The sequence below is a fragment of the Dermochelys coriacea genome, chromosome 2, assembly GCF_009764565.3.
Source record: "Dermochelys coriacea isolate rDerCor1 chromosome 2, rDerCor1.pri.v4, whole genome shotgun sequence".
NCBI classification, from domain to species: domain Eukaryota; kingdom Metazoa; phylum Chordata; order Testudines; family Dermochelyidae; genus Dermochelys; species Dermochelys coriacea.
Window position 1 is genome coordinate 184,514,830 of NC_050069.1, and position 22,753 is coordinate 184,537,582.

The 22,753-nt window shown below is 39.7% G+C and overlaps 1 protein-coding gene across 4 annotated transcripts in view; it reads right to left on the reverse strand.

Annotated features, from left to right (window-relative positions):
* Nucleotides 1-22,753, reverse strand: part of MLH1 (mutL homolog 1) — a 41,939-nt gene that overhangs the window by 1,619 nt on the left and 17,567 nt on the right. For 3 of the 4 annotated variants that reach the window (XM_038388185.2, XM_038388189.2, XM_043508807.1), the window contains 13 exons: nucleotides 22,413-22,504; nucleotides 21,590-21,632; nucleotides 19,211-19,299; nucleotides 13,790-13,902; nucleotides 11,969-12,062; nucleotides 10,602-10,755; nucleotides 9,024-9,385; nucleotides 6,912-7,060; nucleotides 4,621-4,729; nucleotides 3,025-3,088; nucleotides 2,310-2,474; nucleotides 1,865-1,957; nucleotides 1,061-1,174 (listed from right to left, as the gene is read on the reverse strand). In XM_038388185.2, coding sequence (XP_038244113.1) covers nucleotides 1,061-1,174; nucleotides 1,865-1,957; nucleotides 2,310-2,474; nucleotides 3,025-3,088; nucleotides 4,621-4,729; nucleotides 6,912-7,060; nucleotides 9,024-9,385; nucleotides 10,602-10,755; nucleotides 11,969-12,062; nucleotides 13,790-13,902; nucleotides 19,211-19,299; nucleotides 21,590-21,632; nucleotides 22,413-22,504 — 1,641 coding nt within the window. Of the gene's footprint in view, nucleotides 1-1,060; nucleotides 1,175-1,864; nucleotides 2,005-2,140; nucleotides 2,475-3,024; nucleotides 3,089-4,620; nucleotides 4,730-6,911; nucleotides 7,061-9,023; nucleotides 9,386-10,601; nucleotides 10,756-11,968; nucleotides 12,063-13,789; nucleotides 13,903-19,210; nucleotides 19,300-21,589; nucleotides 21,633-22,412; nucleotides 22,505-22,753 lie in introns of those variants that run through there. The other variant, XR_006279221.1, reaches the window with a different exon arrangement.

Consider the following 22,753-nt stretch of genomic DNA (forward strand, 5'->3'; position numbering starts at 1 on the left):
AGGGGATTTGACAGTCACTTCAGGTAACCTCTTTCACTGCTTAACCTTGCCTTAGAATGTTTTTCCCAATATCAAACCTAAGCCCATTACTACTTGTCCTACCCTCCCTGCACATGGAGAACTCATCACCATCCTTGTAACAGTACTTCACATACTTGAAGATTTATCGTCCCCCAAAACTCAGCCTTCTCTTCTAGTTTAAACAAGCCCAATTTAACCTTTCCTCCTAGGGCATGTTTTCTAAGATTTTTTGGGTTTCTCACTTCTGGATGCTCCAGTTAGTTCACATCCTTAAGTGTAGCACCAAAACTGGATACAATACTCCAGCTGATGCCTCCCCACTGCCAAATAGAACAGAACAATTATTTCCTGTTTTATATAGAACACTTGTTAATACACCCTAGAATGACATTGTAATGCTATAAAAAACATATACACATAAGGCAGGGAGGAGAAGAGAAGCAAGAATGTGCACCAGTTTTTCCACAAATTGGATTAGGATCTCTTATAGCTCAGCTCAATGTCCTAACAGCTGGAGATGCCTTAGTTTTCTGGTTTGAGAAACTGTGAAATTACAGGTGGTATTAATATTATTGCTTTTGCATTATTCAGAGGAAACTCAAATTCCACATAACATGACTAATCAACTTTTAGTTGATACTGACTTGGGCACTTTGAAAGAGTAATTAGGCATTTAAGAGATTCAGCCCAAACATATACTTTTTGGAGGTACATGAACCAGGTAGTCTTTGGGAGAAATTATCCTGTATGGAAGCTGTGGGGCAAGGGATTTAGAGCTTATTCTTAGTGTTTTCTTTCTAAGCACATGGGAATTTCTTATTTAAATGACTTTTCTAAATACACATTCTTTTTGCCCTGTAAAAGCAGCCTTCTCCAAAGGATAAGCCTGTGTATTCTTTCAGAACCCTGTTGCACTGTTTATTCAGTTCACCTGATTCCATAGAGTGGGAGACTAGTCATGAAAGCCATCTTTAAAAGTTTTTACAATTCAACAAGTGATTTACCCCGGTGACTGCAGCCGCATATGCAGTTACTGTACCTGCTGGTTAGTCAAGTCAGATTCCTCCACTATATACTGCTTTCTAATGGAGTAAAACATGGCACATTCTTTACTAAGGCTTTCAAAACATTCTTTTTCTTCATCCCAGTTTACCTGTCAAAGCAGAAATTTGATAAGAGCAGACATTTTGTTTCAGTATCTGAAATAATTTTGAAGGAACATTACTGCTAATTATTTGTCTGAGTCAACTTAATGCCTGGTTAATTAAAAGTCAAAATAGGCTACTGTCTTGGCCATTTGGTGGTGTAAGGTTAGGATACAGAGAAAGCAAAGCATAGACTAAAAGTCGGCCTACCTTTGAAAGTAAAATCTTTTTTAACAAGTTTCTGAACATTCATTTTAATGTATTCTTATATAGTGAGTATTTAGCAATGAATGGATTTAAGCAATCAGTGCAGTTTTCTTTTTAGAAGAGAAAGTTTAGAACATAGCCTCTGTCAGCATCTGTATTACCATTATAATGTGATAATTACTACCTTGGCAGATATTTTAAAATGCTGTGTATAGTCATTTGAGGCAGGAATGTTGGCAGTTGTACTTTTGCACCAACTGCTTCTGTCAGAACAGGGTGTATGTCATTGTGTGTGAACTCTTCTCCCCCCTCATCAATTTCTGGTGAATTTCTTAGTGGTTGAATTATTGCATGCCTGCCTATTAGTAACTTCATTTTAGAGAACATCTAAAAAAAAATAAATCACATTTCCTAGTAAACGACAAAAAACAAAAGTAACTTTTGCGGACTCATTAGCTTCCCCATTAACTAACTGCTGAAGAGCACCATACCTCTGTGGCTAAGCGAAGGATAAACATAGGTAGTCCCTCCAATGGTGGAACATAGTTGTCTATCAGGAGGGGTAATCCAGTAAGGTTTCCATCCTGTAAGCATAACATTTTCTTTACAGGTTGAAATATCTATGTTCTACCTACTAGCCATATCAACACACTGCTGTTTGCTGAACAGTAAGTAATGGTATTTGTCTATCAGGAGGGGTAATCCAGTAAGGTTTCCATCCTGTAAGCATAACATTTTCTTTACAGGTTGAAATATCTATGTTCTACCTACTAGCCATATCAACACACTGCTGTTTGCTGAACAGTAAGTAATGGTATTTATCAGGTTCGTACTAGCCTTAAAGCAAATCAAAAATATTAGTTTCCTATTGTACACTACCACCACCTAAGAGTTATACAAATAACCTTATGACAAAGAAGCAACAGCAGTAGTCACCTCATCAATTTCAAAAGAGAAATAGTCTTTCAGCATTTCAGTCTTCTTTTTTAGAAACTCGACAATGTATTCAGCAAGTCCTTCCTTTGGGCCATCATCTTCTGTCCAGCCACTTTCAGTGTTCTCCAAGGCTAGCATAGCTAGATCATACAGCGGAGCTGGCTCCTGTAAGTGACCATGAGGTACGGTACAATCATCACTACCATCCATACACTTCAACCCTTCAAAATCCAGATGTTCCTCATTAAGCAGTCATTTTTTTTCCCCCAAGAATACAGAAGTATCTTTACAAACACTCCCTTCTCTAAAGCCCACTGCAAAATACAGTGGCCTATTAAATGCCAAATGTTAACACTTCCCAATACATTTCTGATGAAGCTAGAGCAAAACAGAAGGAAGGTTTTTATACAATCTAGTGCATTAACACTGAAGCTGTTTATTATTAGTGTCAGATTCTGTTCCTTAAAGTAACCACTATCAGAATAAGGCAGAGGGTTGCAGGAAGAGAAAGGATGATTAAGGCAGCTGAATGCTGACCAGGAGAATTCCAGCTCTATCTCTGCCCAAGATGCTGGACAAGTCACTTAGACCAGATTTTTACAGGTGGTTGTTAATTACGTGAGCTACCAGCCCCACATATGCGAGGTTAAAACTTTTGTATCAGATCATTCTCTCCAAAACCTGTATATAAGATTTGAAGGGAAGTTCTACTTACTGACAATCTCAGAACTCCAAAGTTTGCAAAGTCATAAAGAAGAATCTGGTAGAAGAGTTCTTGGCTGAATTAGAGGAAAAGAGTTAATTTATTATTGAAACGACTATTTGTCTATTTTTTGTCATATGCATATTCTCTACTTTGCAATGGCAGAATCGGGGAAAAAAAGCCGTACACCTAGCAAACCACTAAGTGGCTTGGCAGTTTGTGCACCTTGGGAGTTAAACCGCAGAAAGCTGCTTTACTGTGCAGAAACTTGACAGTGTAGACAAGGCCTTAGCTGCAGAATGAATATTACAGCCTGTTAGAGCTCTAGTATACTGATGTGTTAGGATCTCATGGCTTGTCTATAAAAACATTTAGTTCAAGCCTGTGGTGCTCTAACTACCTGTGTGGATCTTGCTAGTGCAGGTTAACAGTTCATATTTAATAATTTTATTAAGATAATGTTGAAGTAAAAAGAAAATGGTAGAGAGTTTAGGCATAGAAGTTTCTGGTTATCAGGGAATAAGGTACAGATTATCAAGGGTTGCAAAATTCAGTTTAGGAGCGGGTGGCGTAAGGAATACATAATCTGCAATCGCCCCGTTTGGGGGTAAAAGTTTAACGGGTCAAAGTACAGACACTGAGATGTGGGGGCATGTTGTCCATATAATGGCTATGTTCATTGTGGAGTATAATGAGCGGATACGATGATGAGGATAGATCTACCCTCATTTGGTGGGATTTAATGTTCAGTGAGTTTATGGTTCCAGTTCATATGGTCCAATGGAAAAAGTCTCTCAGTCCCTTTCCCATAGTTGATGCACGATGTCGTACCGGCTCACACCACCTGGTATTGTGGGTGGCCGGTGATGTGTTCAATGTAGATGTCCCTGGACCATCGGATTGTGGTAATGCACTCTGATCTAATCCCATTTCAAAGAGGGGTAGACCAAAGCTCTGTAACAACCAACGCATATCATCAGAGCTGCATACTGCAGGGTAGATTCACACCCTATCTTGCTAAGAATTAAATGTTTGTGGAGACAAACCCTTAATCTCTGAACTGTGTGATGTTAGCCTGGGAGAAAAGGACTCTGATTCTGTGCTGATAAAAGACAGTACATAACTTGATACCTCAAGGCAGCTGGGCCTAAGTTTGACAGGGCTTTTGTGTAGGTTTACACATACAAATGCATTGTCCCTACATTCTGCAGGCTCTGTAATCAGGCACAGAACTGATTTTAAAAGAATTAGGTTCGTTGATGTTTCAATAACTTAGCTATTCAAATGAATGGTATGAGTAAGTGTAATGTAGAATCAAATTCCTTTCATCCTCTGGGTTTTTAGTCAGTGGGACACAACACAGTAAAGTGCATTTTAATGATTTAATTAGCAGTAGCCCTACATTTTGCAGGATCAATACAAAAAAATAAGATGATTAAAAATTTGAGGTCTTTCACACTTGAGTGCTCATCAAATCATCAATTTAGCTAGATTTCAAAAGCAGCATTCACAGTGCCTTTGTACCTCTTTCTTATTTTAACTACTCAGTTGTGTTCACTAGTTATTTCAGTTGTTAACACATCTAACAGCATGAATCAGTGTGTTTACCTGAGTTGGGTGGTATTGAGAAGATACAGCTTTGTCTGGTATTGTGCCAGGGCCCACTGTGGGCTAACACAACCAACAAACGAGTGATCACGTAGCATCTCCTGAAGACCTGGAATAATACATCTAACAACATGAGGTCGTATAAATTCCCCCCCAGCCCAGATCTGCTATAGTCTGCGAAGTATCTTGATTATTCAAGTTGTGAAAATCTCATACTACTACTTGAATCACTACTATACACTTCAGTCCAAAATAAACAAGTGTTAAAAACTACCAAGGAAATTCTAAACACTCCAATAATTTAATCCTAAAATAGATAAACACAATGTATGAATGAGAAAGGTTCTATTAAATTCGAACCATGAATGAAAACAATTTGTAAAAATCTTGAATATTTTACTTGAATTTTATCACGTTTTACTGGAGAAGCTCCTGGTTGGAAAAGAATAATAAATACCAGACATGCCTAAAAGAAAGCTGGTAATGCATAAAACCCCTCCACAATAAAATCCAATTTAAGAATTGACCCTGCTGTTGTTCCTACTCAAGCTATATTCCCCACTGATACCAAGTATATAAGCAGATCAGGGTTCTTAGGTTTTTATTTGTTTTCCCAGAAGAAATTTCTGTCCTCATTGTTTAGAAAAAGTGAGACTCTTCAAATGAAGCTCCGTTCCACTTTAACGTGGTTGCCTCTTTTGCCCCACTCCTGGCCGCCAACGGGGGGGGGAGGGCGCGCGCAAAAGGAGTAGCTGCCCCAAGTCCGGGGATTTAAAAGGGCCTGGGGCTCCATCCCCCACTACCGGAGCCCTGGGCCCTTTAAATCGCCACTGGAGCCCTGGGCAGCACAGGCCAGGCACTGTAGAGGGGCCGGTTGGGGGACACTGCCCCCTGCCCCCAGCCCTGTCCCTTCAGTGGCTGGAGCCAGCCCCCGTACCGGTAAGTCTTCTGACACTTTTATAACTCATCGGGGTGAAAGTAATGTCAATGTATTTCACTTTTACAAGCCTTTCCGGTATGTATTTCAGAGACATAATGGAGGTAACACAAAATGGAACAGTTACTCAAATTCTGACTGCTATCATTCTGGGAAGTTTTTTGGTGGCTACAGAATAGCTGCAACTGCAATGCCTTAATATTTAAGCACTGAATGGGTGAACTAGATACACCAAGATATGACATTTTGCACTCAGTACTAGCAGCCAGCATTGAGGAGTTTCAGGAGATCATTATTAAATCCTTTGATTGCTAGGAGTCAAGATTTCTTAGCCTTAGCAGCCAGCGCAGCTATCTACAGATGCTGGTCTTTTTAGCTATGGAATTTCCCTGAACCTTGTTACCAACCAATTAAAATTAACTAGACAAAAACTGTCAGCCATATGATTTCCAATACCTAGACCAGCTTAATAGGGCTGGAATGTCTGAATGGCTGCCACTCCTATCGCAGTTAAATCTCACTAACAAACAAGGATTGTGCTGTGCAGCAGATGCAAAGTGAACCATCACCTGAGACGGAACTGCCCTAAGAATCTGCAAACTGGGAATAGTATTTTACCAGTCACAGTGAAAGTGGTTCCCATATCCTCATTCAAGTAAAAATGGTGTGCACAAGCTACAGCAGTTTAATTAATTTGTCCCATCATTGTTTCCACTATAAATCTATTTTCAGAGACTTGCAACTAGGCAATAAAAAATTCCTGTGAACATGGCTTACCCTTAAACATCTCTGCATGCAAATTAGAGAACAAAAAAAAGATGTATCTTTTTGTTTTACAAAAGTTCCGTTGTTTAAGAAATCTCACTCTGTCCCTGTATCCAGAGCAAACCAACATAGAACCTTGGCATTTAGGCTGCAATTTTGCAGGCTGTTCATCTATGGGGTGAGTTAATACCTGTATCTGGAATGGAAAAAAGCCTTACATTAAATTAGCGCATTTTGTTTAGTAATGTGGTTTAATATGCAGGCTCACTAAAAGCTAAACCAGCCCTTAGATATGAAGTGTGCACCTCTCCTTTCTACGTGGAAAATGTCTGTGCAGAAGCTGGTCATCATGGTTTAAAAAAAAACTTAATACAAATTTTGCTCAGACAGTTGGATTCGTTGAAAACTGCTCTGGTTTAGCAGGTAAGTCTGCAAGCTAAAGAAACATGTACAAGAGCCCCAGAAAGCTTTCTTTTGTAACAAACAGGCTTCTTGTACCACTTTCATAGAATTATCTTAAGTAGTCCAAGCAATCATGTGTTTATCTGTCAGAAAAATAACCAACTTGAGGAACAATTGACTTGCATACTTGCATGTGCTTGGCTACTAATTTCCTCTTGCAGAGTCAACACACTGGTTAGGTTAATAATCCTTCTCTTAGGGGTGCAGGCAGCAGTCATTCCCTTTCTAGTATCATCTTCCTCCATTTCCACATCAGAGCCTGTCCACTGTCTCTTTCTGCAATACAGAGACAAAGCTCATTAGGATGATATACAAGTATATACTCAGCAGTGAAGTGTGGTAACCCTACATTAAACAGCAATCAGGAAACCTGTCTAGCTTTCAAAGAAGGAAAGATTGTTTTGGTTAATTTCCAAGGCACTATTTGACAAAACAGGGCAACTGTCAAGGCTATTTAGGGATCCATCTTACTAAATCATATTGGACAAATCAACTGTTTAAAGGCCCAACTCAGCACCCATCAAATTCAACAGGAGTTAGACCAGGTCCTAAAGGCGATATCACAAAAGCTCCTGTGTGTTCCTTAACTACATTTGATTTTCTTCAGTATAATGAAAAATAAGCTCTCTCCCTGGTAGCTCTGGACAAACTGTCAGAGCAGCTCTAGTGGACAAGCACTACCAGGGCCTCCCCTGACTGGCTGCTCCGGGAATCCCCTTTTAAGAGTTTTGCATATAGTTAAGTAGCCCCCCGTCAGATTATCTTTTATAGAGAATATCTGCAAGACCGGAGAAGGAACACTGTGTAACCTCCCTGCATATTGAGTTTCCTCCTGTACTTAATCCTCCCTAGGTAAGCATAAGGGATTGTGATTCATACATAATTGCCTTAAATAAAACGTACCCTATTTACTTTTCCACCATTTATGCTGTTAGTTTCCTTTATATTCATCTCTCACTTTGGAGAATGGTCATTTTCACTTTCTGATTCTCCAGCAGCAGCACAAGACTTGTGTGTTATGGTTTAATAAAGAGTTTAATTCCTCATGAAAGTTCAAGACAATGTTTGTTCATATTTGGTTTTATAGCTTTCCTAATCCCTTTTTCTTAAAAAGGCACCCAAACTTGACTGCACACCTGCATAAACAGCACGGTGAACTGATTTAAATCACCTATTTTAACCATGATTCAAATCAACCACCAGAAAACCATGATTTGAATAATCAATATTAATTGTTTTGTATTTGTACATTTTATTAGTTACTTTCACAAAGACAAGCTGATTCTCATTGGTTGGTAACTATTAAAACATGTTGATTTGCAACTAAATTACACTAAATTTGGTGCTTCTTTTTGCTAACCAGAAGGATGCACTATACCCATTCCATTTATTTAAGCAACTATAGAACTTAACTTACATTTATTCAGATTCTAAATTTTATTATCTTTTATGATGAGTGATACTACTCTTATTTACTAGATATTAATTTGTTTTACTTGCCATTTGTATCAAATTCTATTTGGATGGAAATTCAATTATAAAATGCACAAAAACAGTATTTAATTTTTCTTAAATGTTCTGGATAAAAAAGTTTGTTTCTTATAAAAATATATTTTGCATTTAAAATTAATAGATTTACTAAACAAAAGTAGTATCAACTATAGCCAGTGAACTGAACCGCCTGCTTCTCATCAGCATAGCCATCAAGATTTTAGAACTAGCAGATCTCATCCTCTCACATCTAGTTTTTATTCATAGACTGGAAGAGGGAAAAGAGCTTTCCTGATTTTTCAAATGGAACTAGTTTCTTAGCTTCGAATGAACTACTCATTGAACTCTACTAGTTGAATAAACTAAGATTGAGAAAATATCGTTTACACCTGCAGAAAAGTTTACTGTTGTCAAAAGCTGGTTTAGCACTTCAACAGCTCTGATTACAGGTGCTTAGCAAGCGACTACCACCAGTTAAGTGGTCTGACTTTCTTTAAAAACTTGGCAGCAAGTAGGTCCTGCTAAATATTTTTTGTATTTAATTAAAAAATTTAAACATTATAATTTTAGGCCTTAACATACGTTGTCAATTTAAAATTTAATTTTCAATGGGTTTACTTCTTAAAATTAAAACATTTAATTTAAAATATCTGATTTAAATTAAAAATATTTTTTTAATTTAAAAACATCAATTTTTATCCACTCTGATAAAAAGACAATAATACAACTATCCAGCATAGATTTTTACCTAGTAGGGACTGTTTCAGGAGTCAGCCTTCCACTTTCCTTCTGCCCCTCTGGTGTCATCACTGAATCCCCCTGTGCAGCAATCACTGTATCAAAGTCATTGAGATCTTCCATTTCCGTATCCTGCTGTCTGGATCTGCCATCAGAAAGTCTTGTACCATCCTCTAGGGTCACTGCTGTATGCCCTGTACTCAAGGGTTTGTTTGTAGGCTGAAGGAAAGCATCCAGCTTCTGGACTCGGGAATCGGTGCGGACCATCTGGTGGGCATAGACTTTATCACCTGTTCCTTTAGCTGTGAAAGAGGAGCTTGCTACTGATTTAACAACCTCAGTGGAAGAGCATTCAGCTCCTGGGATAAAAGTCTTCGTTGCAAAAATGGGGGAGGGAGGGGAGAGGAGAGGAGAAATTCAGTGTCATCAGGAGACTGTACATGCCTATGTATCTCTCTAAAGGTGACATTTACCCTTGTATGATTGGCCCCTTAAATCTCATTTAAGCCCAATTTTAAGTGCTTAAATGGGGCCTGGGCCTTGTGCGGGCCCTCTGCATAGGGTGAATTTCACCCTAATGAAATCTTTATTGTTAAGAAATTGTTAATCTTTAAATGTTCTGAAGATGCAATCCCCTGTGTGCATTATAACAAATATGCACATTAAAAATTGATTTAAAAGAGATTTAATTAAAATTATTATTCTATAGATACTATTTTACAATAGTCTATTTACAAAAGAATTATAATCTTAGAAATATAATCCAATCACTTTTTAAACACGTTTTTATGTGCTTGTTTATTATAACAAACAAGAGTTTTATCCCTAGCAATGCTATACTATATTTGGTATTCATCCTGCCTGGTATTAGAAGTGTAAAAAAACCTATATGTGTGTGTTTATTAGGTTAGATAGATAGTTATTTTGTATGTATGTATGTAAAATACAATATTTTGAAATTAAAATTATGCAAAAACAAAAATTAGTAGAGTTAAATAAATACATGATTCTACTTAAGTTAGTATTTAATTATAAACTTAAATATTAAATTGAATAAATGTATAACAGTAAATCCATTAATTTAATACACTGTAAAAGATTAAACATTAATAAGAGTCCATTTAAAAGTCACCCTTCTGTCTGAAAATATCTTCTTGTTATTTGAAAACCCAAGATAACTGACTGAAAGATAAAGAAAAATGTTTTTCCTTATATTTTTTTCAGTCTGTTTTCATTGTGCATTTGACAGCACTTTGTGTATAATCATTTCCATTGTTTATATAGGTCTTTCACGCAGAAACAAGACAGAGAAAAAACAATTGCAAGGAGACTTAAAGTCCTATATAAACAAGAACATTTATATTTTAAAGTGACACTGTCAACTTCAAATCTAATCAGTTTGGGGAGGAAGTTAAAAGTAATTTCAGGTACATTGACTTTAAGTCTACTTGCCACTGTTTTTTCCTCTCTCTTGTTTCTGTAGTTTTGAAGTTGACAGTATCACTTTAAAATATAAATGTTGGCAAACATACCACAGGCTATTAACACAGTGAAGACTTGTCGTCTCTTAATAGAGTTATATTCTCACCTGGGTGAAGTACATCCTTGAGGAATTAGAGCCCAGTAATTTGCTCTCTATATGTTGCTGCACACATTCTAGGATACTGTCTTCATGAAGAAAATGGACTTCGTGCTTTGTAGGATGCACATTCACATCTACATTCTGAGGGGCTATTTCCAGGCTGCAAAACATTTTAAAGGAAAACTAACCGAAAAATATCCCACTGATGGAGGAGTGTGTGTGAATGTGCTCAGCACAAAATGTGTCAATTGAGGCCATAAGCCTACCACAGGCAGCTAAAATGGGCCTGCAAAACTAATGATATTGCAGTGGAATCTTACTTGTTTTGATACTTAGATATCTACTAAATACTAAGAGGCTTGATTCAAAACCCGTTTCTTTCCATTTACTTTGGATCAGCCCATTAATGAACTAATTTTGTTACATAATATTTCTAAAAGCTGTTTTGAAGCTAACTGTCACTTTTTCAGTGAACACATGTAACACAGTCTACTCACCACTAGCCACCCCTTTGTCACAAGGCATAGCATATAGAAGCCACGCACTGGGCTAGCGCCGTTGCTGAAGGTCACTCCAGCAGTTTGGTGGTTTCTCTGTCGGGTAACTCAACTACCCAGATCACAGTCCTTAGTCCATCCCTTCCAGGGTCACACGTCCCAACTAAAGTTCAAAACTATCTTTCAACAACAACAAAAAATTTCCATCCTCTCTTTAACTCTTCAGTCAGTCTTTGGTTCTCCAAAGTCTCTCCCAGGCCTGCCTTTTTGGAGAGCTTTCCTCACTGCTTACTTAGAGCCCTGCAAGAGCCTTCTTGCTCCCTGCTATCTCTTAGCAAGAAGAGAGGCAGATAGATGGAGTTTTGCTCTTGCTGTGAAAAAGATCAGGGAGCTAACCCACAAATCCAACAGACTGCAGCTGGAGTTGTGCGTGCTCAACACTTCTGAAAAATCAAACCATTTCTTTAGTGTTTTGGACTTACTAGTCTATAAAGGATGAAAGAAACACGCTTTCAGTTACCACGTGCTTGGGAATAAGCTGCCCCATGCTGTAGCTTAAAGCCCACCTTACCTTTATCTAGCTATTGATAACTGCTCTGGCTAGCTCTACAAGGCAGGCATTAGAGGTTAAGAGCTTGTCTACACTACTGCTTAAGTCAATGTAACTTACCTCGCTCAGGGGTGTGAAAAAACACACATCCCGGAGCGATGCAAGTTAAACAGACTTAAAGCACTGTCTATATTATACTATGTCAGCGGGAGACGCTGTCCTGTCGATATAGCACATCTTCACCAGTTGTGCTACATTAGACGTCCCGCATTGCCAGTGTAGCGGGAGAATAAAAAGACAAGCCCTAAGACTTTTTATTACTTTACCTTAAGTACAGGAATGGATGTGTACTTTTCGGCAAATAAGCAGCATATACAGTTTCTATGGCTTTCCGCAAAGCAGCTGACTCCACCAGTCGATCTAGAATAAAGAATAAAAGGGGGAAAATCACGGGAAAGCATTCTGTGACACTTGTCCAAACAGCACATTTAAACATGCTACATGGTGCGTAAGTACTCCCTTATACCCAAAACTTCATGCTGTACAAGAGTCTGAAGTTTTTTTTCCAGTAGCGTCTATTCCATAGTTTCTAAGCACTGATATAAATCTATGGTAGTTAAAAATTGCTCCATAAGGTATTTTGCTCACTTCCCATTTACTATTCCATCCTTGCTCTTCCCTAGTCCTCTTAGGATATGGTAAGTTTCCCTTTCTTTCTTTTTTCCCCCCCCCTTCATATATTTTTTTTAACTTACGTTACAAACAGTAAAATTTTCAAGATTATTTCAGTTTTAATAATCAGACTTCCTTTTCATCATTCAATGTAGTCAGGGTCTCAGTTTCACTTTCCAATTCTCATGCAGTAGCATATTCAACTGTGTGCTCGGAGAGCCTAAATGGGATCCCACAAGTTAAAGGCAAATACATGACATGCTTTTCACTTCAGTGACCTTCACACAGCAGGCCATCGAATGCTAGGAGTTCCCTAAAGCTTTCTTCTGAAAGAAATTTTCTTGGTGACCATACACATGACTTTATGAGAGGATCAAACACAAGAGTTACAAGCGTTCTGACCTTTTTGCAATGTGATGTTTTTGGAGAACACTGCCAGAGCTAATCTTTTGTGAAACTATCTTTTGAGTTGTGTCTCTAGCATGCAGCACAAACAAGGGTACTCAGATAAAGCAGTTGTCACTTAGCCTGGATGACATTCTGTGCATATTCAGGTGGAAGGCGATAAGAAAGCTGTCTTCCCTTAGTGACCAGAACAGGGAACAGTTTAAATCCTTGTGTGAGACAGGAATAAAACCTATCCCCCGGCTCTGGCCAGGGCTGGATTAAGATATAGACACTGTAGGCCTGTGTTTAAGGCACCTATTCCTGGAGTCACACGATTATATTAGAATCCCTCCCTCTTTTTTTTTTTTTTTTAAAGTAAATTTATGGCTAAAAGTAAAGCCTGAAAACATGATTTGAGCAACTGACACAGTGATAGAAACAATAACTCAAAACTGCCCCATGCATCTTAATGCAGTGTAACTCCACAATCCCATTACCCTAGGTGGCCCTGCCAACATTATCCCAGAAGGGGATTCTACGTACCACAGGAAAAAAAAAGTGCAGCAGGCCCAATCTGCCCGCCCACTCCAGCGGATAAACTCCAGTTCAGGAGTAAGTATTTGGGGAAGCCTCCCTGCTGCTGTTTCTAGGGGGCGAAGGGATGGGGGGCAGAAGAGACCCCTAAGGAAGGAAGGTCCCTGCTCCCACTCCTGGGATAAGGAGGTGGCCCCATGCCTCTACCTGTCTGGGTGAAGAAGGCTTTGGCAAGTGTGGGTAGGGAGAGCCACAGAGAACTCTGTGTCATGGTACGTATGGATTGCCGTAGTCTGGATCTGGCTCCAGCCACTCTATAACTCTCCAGACCACAAAACACTACAGATAGGTAAACATTTGGTTTCACTTCGACTTCCCTGCTTACTACAAGATCTCACCAATGGCAAAATTTAGCCCTTAATGTGATTTTCAAAAAGGTGCACATTCAAAGCCTTGATGCTGCTGTTCTTTAGAAAGAAATGGATGTACACTCTGCTAAAAATTATGCAAAAAGAAAAAGTGTTTACAAACTATACAAATTTTTTTGCACTTACGATTTATGAAGAGTAAAAACATGCATTTCTTCACTGAATAATTTGCATTTGTTATGTACCCTTTCATTTTAAAGGCCAGCTTTCCATCTTCACAGCCCACTTCTATCAGTTCTCTGTAGACAGTTTTTATTTTGAAAGAGAATACATGAAAATATGCAGTGCTGTGCAAAGGTTTTATTGACATGAGTTTAAGATAGTTACATTACTAGCAAGTAGAAATACACCATTATGAATTTGGTTATATAGAGAGACAAAGTGGGTGAGGTAAGATCTTTTATTGGACCAACTTCTCTTGGTGAGAGAGAACTTTCGAGCTTACACAGAGCTCTTCAAGTCTGGGAAATGTACTCTGAGTGTCAAAGCTAAATATAAGGCGGTGCAGATTGTTTAGGAAATGTAGTCAGATATCCACCCCAACACACCACCAAACTCATGCTCCATTTTATCCCCACCCATAACAATATTACATTCACACTTTGTCCAAACCATGGGAACAGCCACAGGTACTAGGATGGCTACCTAATATGCTAACCTCTTCATGGGCCACCTTGAGAAAAATTTCTGGACAAATGCACCATGAATCCAATGATACACCTGAGATACATTGATGATATTTTCATCATCTGGACAGATGACCTAAACTCCCTCATAGATTTCCACCACATCTACTACCCACCCATCCATTAAACTCCCACACTGCATCAATTTCGTGGAAACCACGATTCACTTCAACAATGGAACCCTACAGAAAACTATCTACAAGAAACACACAGATCACCACACCCACCTTCACAGATCCAGTAAGCATGCCAACCACACCAAAAATCTGTTATCTGCAGCCAGGCACTCAGATACCACAAAATATACACCTTGACACACTTAAAACCGCCTTCACCAAACAAGGACATTCCAACAGAGAAATAAATTGCATCACTGAATGGGCCAAATAGCCCAAGAGAACCTGCTTCATTACAGATATAAACCCCACTCTGACTGCACATCCCTAGTTGTCACCTCACACTGGAACCCATACAGGGTATCAAACAATCACAACCCATATTCTACAGGGACCACATAAATCTTTCCTGAAATCCCTCTTCTGGCCTTTGAACAACTCCTCAACTCATCACCAGAAGCAAGTTCCACACAGACCATGACACACAAATTCAAAGCAGCACCAGATCCTACCAGAACAATAGATGCAAAACCTGTAGACATATATCCAATGCTGTAACGATCAACACCTTCCACAATATACCTTTCAAGATCCATGGGTCCTGCACATTCCTATCGCAACATGTGGTATCTCATCCAATGCACTAAATGCCCCAATAGCTAGAGTCCCTCGTGGATACAAAATTTATATCCATGGATGCGGATATCTGTGGATATAAATCAGTATCTGCAGAGCTCTACCAGGAACCGCAGTGGCAAAAGCCGAACTCCCAGGAGCCAGTGCCCTCGGCTGGCAGCTCCTCCGGCATGGCTGTTCCACCCCCAGCCATGCCCACTGCACTAGCATGACCAGGGACATCTGACGGTGAGCCTTGTGCCCTCCCCAGTGGGCAGGGTTGGGGGGAAGACAACCAAGCTGGAGGAACTGCCGGTGCAGGGCACTGGCTCCTGGAAGCAATGGTCCGCCAAGCTGCTGTTTTTGCCGCTGCAGTTCCCAGTAGAGTCCTGCAGCTCGGCGGATACCGATTTGCATCCGCGGATATAAATTTTGTATCCACGCAGGGCTCTACCAATAGCAACTATGTAAGTGAAACCAGACAATCACTACACTCTCAAATGAATTCTCACAGAAAAATGATAAAAGAAAAACCCCATATCACCTGTGGGTAACAGTTTTCACAAAATGATCACTCTATATCTGACCTCTCAGTCCTTATTCTCAAAGGAAAACTGCACAAAATGTTGAAAAGATGAGCCTGAGAGCTTAAATTCATAACTTCTAGTGTCTAGCAAAAACATGGACTCAATAGAGACAATGGATTTATAGCTTATTATAACAATCTATAACCCACTCACTCACACCCCACAACTGCCTTCCTTTTGCCCCTGTGACAGGAGGGGTGTTACTGAGCCACTTCACCTTGAATGGTCCTTTGAAATACGTGCTAACTCCTTAAACTAATCAATCTGTTCCAACTTGTATGTAGCTGTGACACTCCGAGTGCCTTTCAAAGACCTGAAAAAGAGATATGTGTAAGCTCAAAAGCTTGTCTCACACCAACAAAAGTTGGTCCAATAACATGTTACCTCACTCTCCTTGTCTTTCTAATATCCTAGGACCAACATGGCTACAACAACACTGCTATGACAACGGTACAGATGTTTTGATTATATGATAGTTACCGAATATCAGCATCCTTTTAGGTTTCAGAGTAGCAGTCGTGTTAGTCTGTATTCGCAAAAAGAAAAGGAGTACTTGTGGCACCTTAGAGACTAACACATTTATTTGACCATAAGCTTTCGTGAGCTACAGCTCACTTCATCGGATGCACCAAATGCATCCGATGAAGTGAGCTGTAGCTCACGAAAGCTTATGGTCAAATAAATGTGTTAGTCTCTAAGGTGCCACAAGTACTCCTCATCCTTTTAGGGAGTCTTAACATTCTTTGTTGGTACATAAAACTGTTACTCATACAAATAATGAAGCCAAATAGTCTTATTTACCATGTACCCTCAAATTGATAGTAAAATTAGAAAGAAAAATTTCAAAAGCTTCTACAAATTATCCAGAGTAGCTTTTCAATAAATTAACATGCCACATTGTCCAATATCCTGTGGCTATCTAGAACCAGGAATGACTGTTATATTATCACTGGCAAGCATGAATTTTAACACTTGCAAGGTTTAAGGCACGTGTTACTAACATTGAGAGACCAAGGGAAAGTTTTTAAATTGTCACTGGGTCCATAACTGAATATTATTACTTTTCCTGAAACTAAGATCTACATACCTTTTCAGTCTCCACTTGTATCTGATCTGCATTAAGGGGTGGGATGTTGGTAGAGAGTAGAGAGTGGTTAAACATTTTCCCTGGTTAGTACTGACAGGTCTTAACTATATTAGTCTCCATCGCAGTTTGTAAAACTCTTATAGCACAGTTAGATCCTATTTACATTGGCCAAGGAAATCTTATCAAGCCTAGGTAATTTATCATTATAGCTCCCTAGAAAGGAGTTAACGTGATTTTTACAGTCACACAGTCAATTCCATTCCTTAGCTTCCTTCCATTCCTTCTAAAGTTAGTAACAGAATCAAACTGACCTTTCTATCAGTGTTGGCAGGAATCCAACAGAGTTGGCAACAAAGCATCCTGCAAAACTGTTCTATGAAATGTTTGCAGATAAGCATTTTATGGAAGGGGATTCTTCCTATAACTACTGCGGAGACTTTCTGGCATTGGGGATATTTTTAAAACCCCTTTCTTGTGATTTCTTCAATGAGACCTCTAATTTGAATTTATAGTCACTGTACAAATACAAAAAGAAAAGTAGTACTTGTGGCACCTTAGAGACTAACAAATTTATTAGAGCATAAGCTTTCGTGAGCTACAGCTCACTTCATCGGATGCTACTCTGAAACCTGTACAAATACAGATTTAAGATTTCAAAAAAGCACATTTGAAGGAATTACTAGTTCTAACAAGTAATGTGTAATAGGAGGAAATACTGAGAGGAGCTTTTCAATAAAGGAGGTGCAGGCACTTCTACAAGATATTGGGCCAAACTATCCTCTAGATCAGCGTTTAGAAGATTCTCTCCAGGTACAGATAGTTCCCTTTCTGCACATTGCAGGGAAGATCAGACACTTATGTGGAAATATTCCTAGTTCCCCCGACCCTGTTCTTGGATACATGAAAGACCCTTCCGTGAGGTTAGAGAGAGCTGGGCAATGTGCATCATTTTTTCTCCATCTTCACTAAACCTGAAGGGAATTTTCTGAAAATTTAATACAGTCTAAGGCAGGGGTGGGCAAACTATGGCCTGCAGGTCGCATTTGGCCCATCAGGGCTTTGGATCCAGCCCACGGGATTGCCACCCCCGTGGTACACCGCACCGCTCCTGGGTCGGCACCAGGTCCCTGCGGCACCTTCTGCAGGCACCGCCCCACCAGCTCCCATTGGCCAGGAACAGGAAACCGTGGCCAATGGGAGCTTTGGGAGAAGTACTCGCAGGCAAGGGCAGCGCACAGAGCCCTCTGCCTGCCTGCCTGCTCCCCCAGTCCTCTAGGGGCCACAGGGACGTGGTGCCAGCTGCTTCCGGGAGCGGCGCAGGGCCAGGGCAGACTGGGAGTCCTCCTTAGCCCAGCTATGTGCCACTGCCACCCCGGAGCCACTCAAGGTAAGTGACGCTGGGCCGGAGCCCACACCCCGAACCCCTCCTTCACCCCAACTGCACCCCAATTCCCTGCCCTGAGCTCCCTACAGCACCCCGCACCCTCCTGCACCCCAACCCTGATCCCCCTGCTACACCCCTCCTGTACCCTAACCCCCTGTCCTGAGCCCCCTCGTACCCCCTGCACCCCTCGCCCTGAGCCCCTTCCTGCACAGCACATCCCCTCCCACACCCTACACTCCCTCCCTGCCCCAGCCCTACATTCATGGCCCTGCATGCAATTTCCCCACCCAGATGTGGCCTTCGGGCCAAAAAGTTTGCCAACCCATGATCTAAGGCCTCTTAACCATGGAACTCTTCCTGGACAGCTCAGTGGCTACTAAGAATATGTCTACACAGCAATTAAACACACACGGCTGGCCCACACCAGGCAACCAGGGACGGCTCTACCAATTTTGCCACTCCAAGCAGTCGCCGCCGAATTGCCGCCGCGCTCGTAAGAGCGGCGGAGGAGTTGACTCCCAAAAGCCGTCGCAGCAGGAAGAGCAGCAGAGCTGCCGCCGAATTGCAGCCGCGGGACACAGACTGCCACTCCATTCTCAGTGCCGCTCCAAGCACCTGCTTGGAAAGCTGGTGCCTGCAGCCGGCCCTGCAGGCAACTCAGGCTAGTGGATCTTGGGCTGCAGGGCTGCTTCCTTGCTGTGTAGATTTCCGAGCTCAGGCTGGAGTCTAGACTCTAGGATCCTCCCACCTTTCAGGGTTTCAGAGCCTGGGCCCCAGCCCGTGCCCAGCAGCCTACACAGCAATGAAACAGCCCCACAGCCAGAGCCCCATGAGCCCGAGTCAGCTGTCACAGGCCAGCTGCAGCTCTTTCCTCGCTAGGTAGTAATACCCCATGTTATTTTATCTTAACTTAAATAGTGTAGTATGCTAACTCAGTAGCTACATTCATTTGCACCATACTATGAAATACTCTGATCATCACAGAGATTTTGGGTCTTTTTAATTAATTATTTATTTTAAACAGAGCTACAAAATAAGATTTCATTTAAAAACAACTTTATGGTCAACATACCGGCTAACAGCATTTCCAAAAATGGACCTAATATTGTCCACTGTTGTGGCATTTGATAGGGTTCTAACATCTGCCACCGTATCACCTTGCTAAAGGGAAGAGAAAAGAAATTAGTATTACTATGTTTACAAATACAATTATTATTGAAATTTTAGAAATCTATTCAATAACTGCAAGACATTTTCTATTGAGTTTGCAAAAACATATGGGACACAAGGTCAATTTTTGTGTTGCCTGAAGAGAGGGGGGGTGGGTGGGTGGGTGTGGTTTTTTGCTTTTTTTAAAAGTCTGTAGATATTTATGCAAAGAGGAGATTAAGTCAGGTGTACAGTAGAAACTTTTGTTGGCTTAGCACTACTGGATAGGGATATGCTGGCAAAACCCCTAGGGTATATACAGATATACCAGCAAGAAAGTGCCTTGTGGGCATAGCTTATTTCACTTGCCTAACCAGTACAAAAGCACTTTGTCAGTATAAACTGCATCTATACTAGGAGAGTAATGCAGGTATAGCTACAATGGCAACATTTAAGTGCCGGAATGTGTGGTGGCAAGATATGGGGACAGTGGGCAACTGCTCCAGGTTTGAAGAGTGACATAAGTGGTCTATTCATGAGAAAACTTTTATTGAATGCAAGAAACGTGATTTATTCATTTGCCAAATAAACAATATTTTAATAGCATTAAAGTCTTTAGGTAACATTTTCAAATAGGGAACATTTTCAAAAGCACTTAAGTGACTTAAGAACCAAAGTTCTACTTTGAAAAGTGACCTAGGCACTTGCTTAAATCCCACCAAAAGTCAAGCCTTATTGAAAGTGATGGGAGTTAGGCTCTTAAGTGCCTATGTGACTTTTTAAAAAAGGGTTTGGGGCTCTTAAGTCACTTAGATTCTTCTGGTTACCTTTTATTTTGTTTTAAAAATGATAGAGAAGCATAAGTTCTTGATCCAAAATAGCCTAATTCGATGACCCTCTGGGCATGCTATAAAAGTCATCTATTTGACAGGATTTTTAGAGAAAAGCGAGAACATGTTTCCAAAACAACGCAGATCTAGAAAGGAGCTTTTTTGTCATTGGCTGGCTACCTGGCTAACTAACCTAGTTAAGCTAACCAAGCTGAGTTTTGCTCTTATCTGAATGTTTGTTTTTTAAACACTGTTGGTGCTATGTTGGAACATTAATGGTCAGGGTAACTACAGTCTTTATTCAAGGGTCTTTTTCATTATTTAAATATAATGAAATAAAAATAAGCCAAAGGAAAGCTATATTTGTAAGTAAATCCTGAGAAATCTGCTGGCTGATCATTAAAAATCAATCAAGAATAAAGATATTTTAGAAGCAGCTAGTAAGTGTTTGTCAATTGAAAATTAAGAATTTGTTAATAAAGTAGTATTGGGCAGGACCTCAATGTTATAAAGTTTCTGTTAGTGTTCATTATAGACTGATTTTCCAAGTAACATAACAAGCTGCCTTTCTCCTTTGCATCACTATTTGAAAGAAAAGGATCTTATCTACAGGGATTTTTATTTTTTAAACAAAAACTTTACACCACCACCAGTGGTAGCAATGTTGGAAGCCCTACTATAAATGGCAGCTACTTTCACCGTCATATCAACATGGTTTGTCTTTGACTACACTTCCAGCTAAACCACGGTCAGCATCAGTTCAGCTGTACCAGTTACTGAAAACAACTTTCAGCAAAAAGTAAGTTTCATAATATAGACAATGCTTGTTTGGGAAAAGTTTACTACCAAACTTGACTCCAATTTGGATAAAAAGACATTTAGTTTCTAGCAGTTATATGATACTCTCTTATTTTAAATTTAAGAAGCAGTAAGATTTAAGACCTCTTGTTTTAGGGATTTGTAACAATAAGTGAAAATTCCTAAAGAAATAACTGCAAAAAAACAATGCAAATCCCAGTAATAGGGAAAGCAGTCAAACAAGGGGGTGACATAGAACTGCAAGACTGGATCAGACCCACAGTCCACTATCCTATCTCCTAAAGAGGCCAACACCACTTCACAGGGAGATTCAAGACACCCCAAAGTAGGCAGATGTGGGACAATCTATCCCCACCCCACGTTTCATCCTAACTCCTCAGAGATTGGTTTACACCCTGAAGCACCTCAGAAAACAAAATGGATAAGTGTTAGCTTTGTGAGCTCAAGGAAAAATCTGAACTGTTGATGCTCAGATTTTATCTGGATTTATTATTTTAAATTGATGTGTAGTTTATCCAGATTACAGAAAAACAAATTATTTTACACGCAAAGAAAACCACCTCACAGACTATTCCCATTACAAAATCCATGGCAAAAGACCAGGCCCTTTATTAATTGATGTAATTATGTGAAGTTACAAAGGTTCTACATACCTTTTTAACTGAAAAACTGATGCCTGAGTTGTGAATGGCATACCTGAAAAACAAGTACAAAACAAAACTGCAGTACATGAAAGAATAAATGACAAGCTGTCCCTCCATACTCTACTAAAGCAGTTAACAAGCAAGTCCATGTGAACAAATAACTACATTTCTTGTGATACAGCAACAGTTTCTTTAGTTTAAAAGAAATTCAGTTCAAACGAGCTGCCACATGAGAGTGTAACAGTTTGCTATTACCTGACCCACCCAAACCACATGAAATTTAAAGATCAACCTAGTTTACTCCAAGTATAGGAAATTATGATAATTTCTAAAAAGAACCTATCAGTTTATCACTTCTAGGCAAAAACTAAAGCATTCCAATGTCAGACAGCCCAGCATTATGAGGAACAGCAAAAGCTCCATCTCACCCTTAGTGATTTTTTCAGTAAAATGGAATAAACTCTCAGTTTCTGGGAAAGGAAGAAGGAAATTGGCCATCTTGTTCAGTTATCCCTGGGAAGGTGAGAATCCCAATGCATTCATTCAAAATTGGCCAAATCATAAGGTCCTTGTTTAGTTTTCACCCTGACCTGGCTTTAATGGGAGTTCAGTCTTATAAGGATCTCACAATTTGATCCAATGGCATTTCTGTCAATATAATGATAGCCTGACACCACCGTAAAAGTAATATCCATGGTTTCTATTGTTATTTTGGGTTTCTAATTTATCAAACAGATATTTGGATATAAACTGGGATTGTCTTACATTAACCAACACAAAAAAACAACCCAACAGATAAAATAAGTTGGAGCTATTTATTTCAGTACTTTACCTGCCAACAACTTCTAATATTTTTGCATACTCTTCATTTGGATTTTTTAAGGCTTTCCTCCTTGTAGTTACATTGTAAAAAAGATCCTCAACCTGCATGATAAAAGTGTCACTATTTTAAAAAAAATAAAATAAAAAGAAAATCACATATTGAAACAAGACTTAAACGTACTGCATTTGAACCAATCTTCTTGATATAAAATCACCTAAATGGGCTGGGCATCTTTTAATTTATGAACAATACTCAAATTCTATGTTCTAGCTATACTCTAGCTGCTTAGTTTCACCCAACAAAATGCCATTCTAGAGAAAGATAGTGAAGTATCACAAAACTTTTGATAA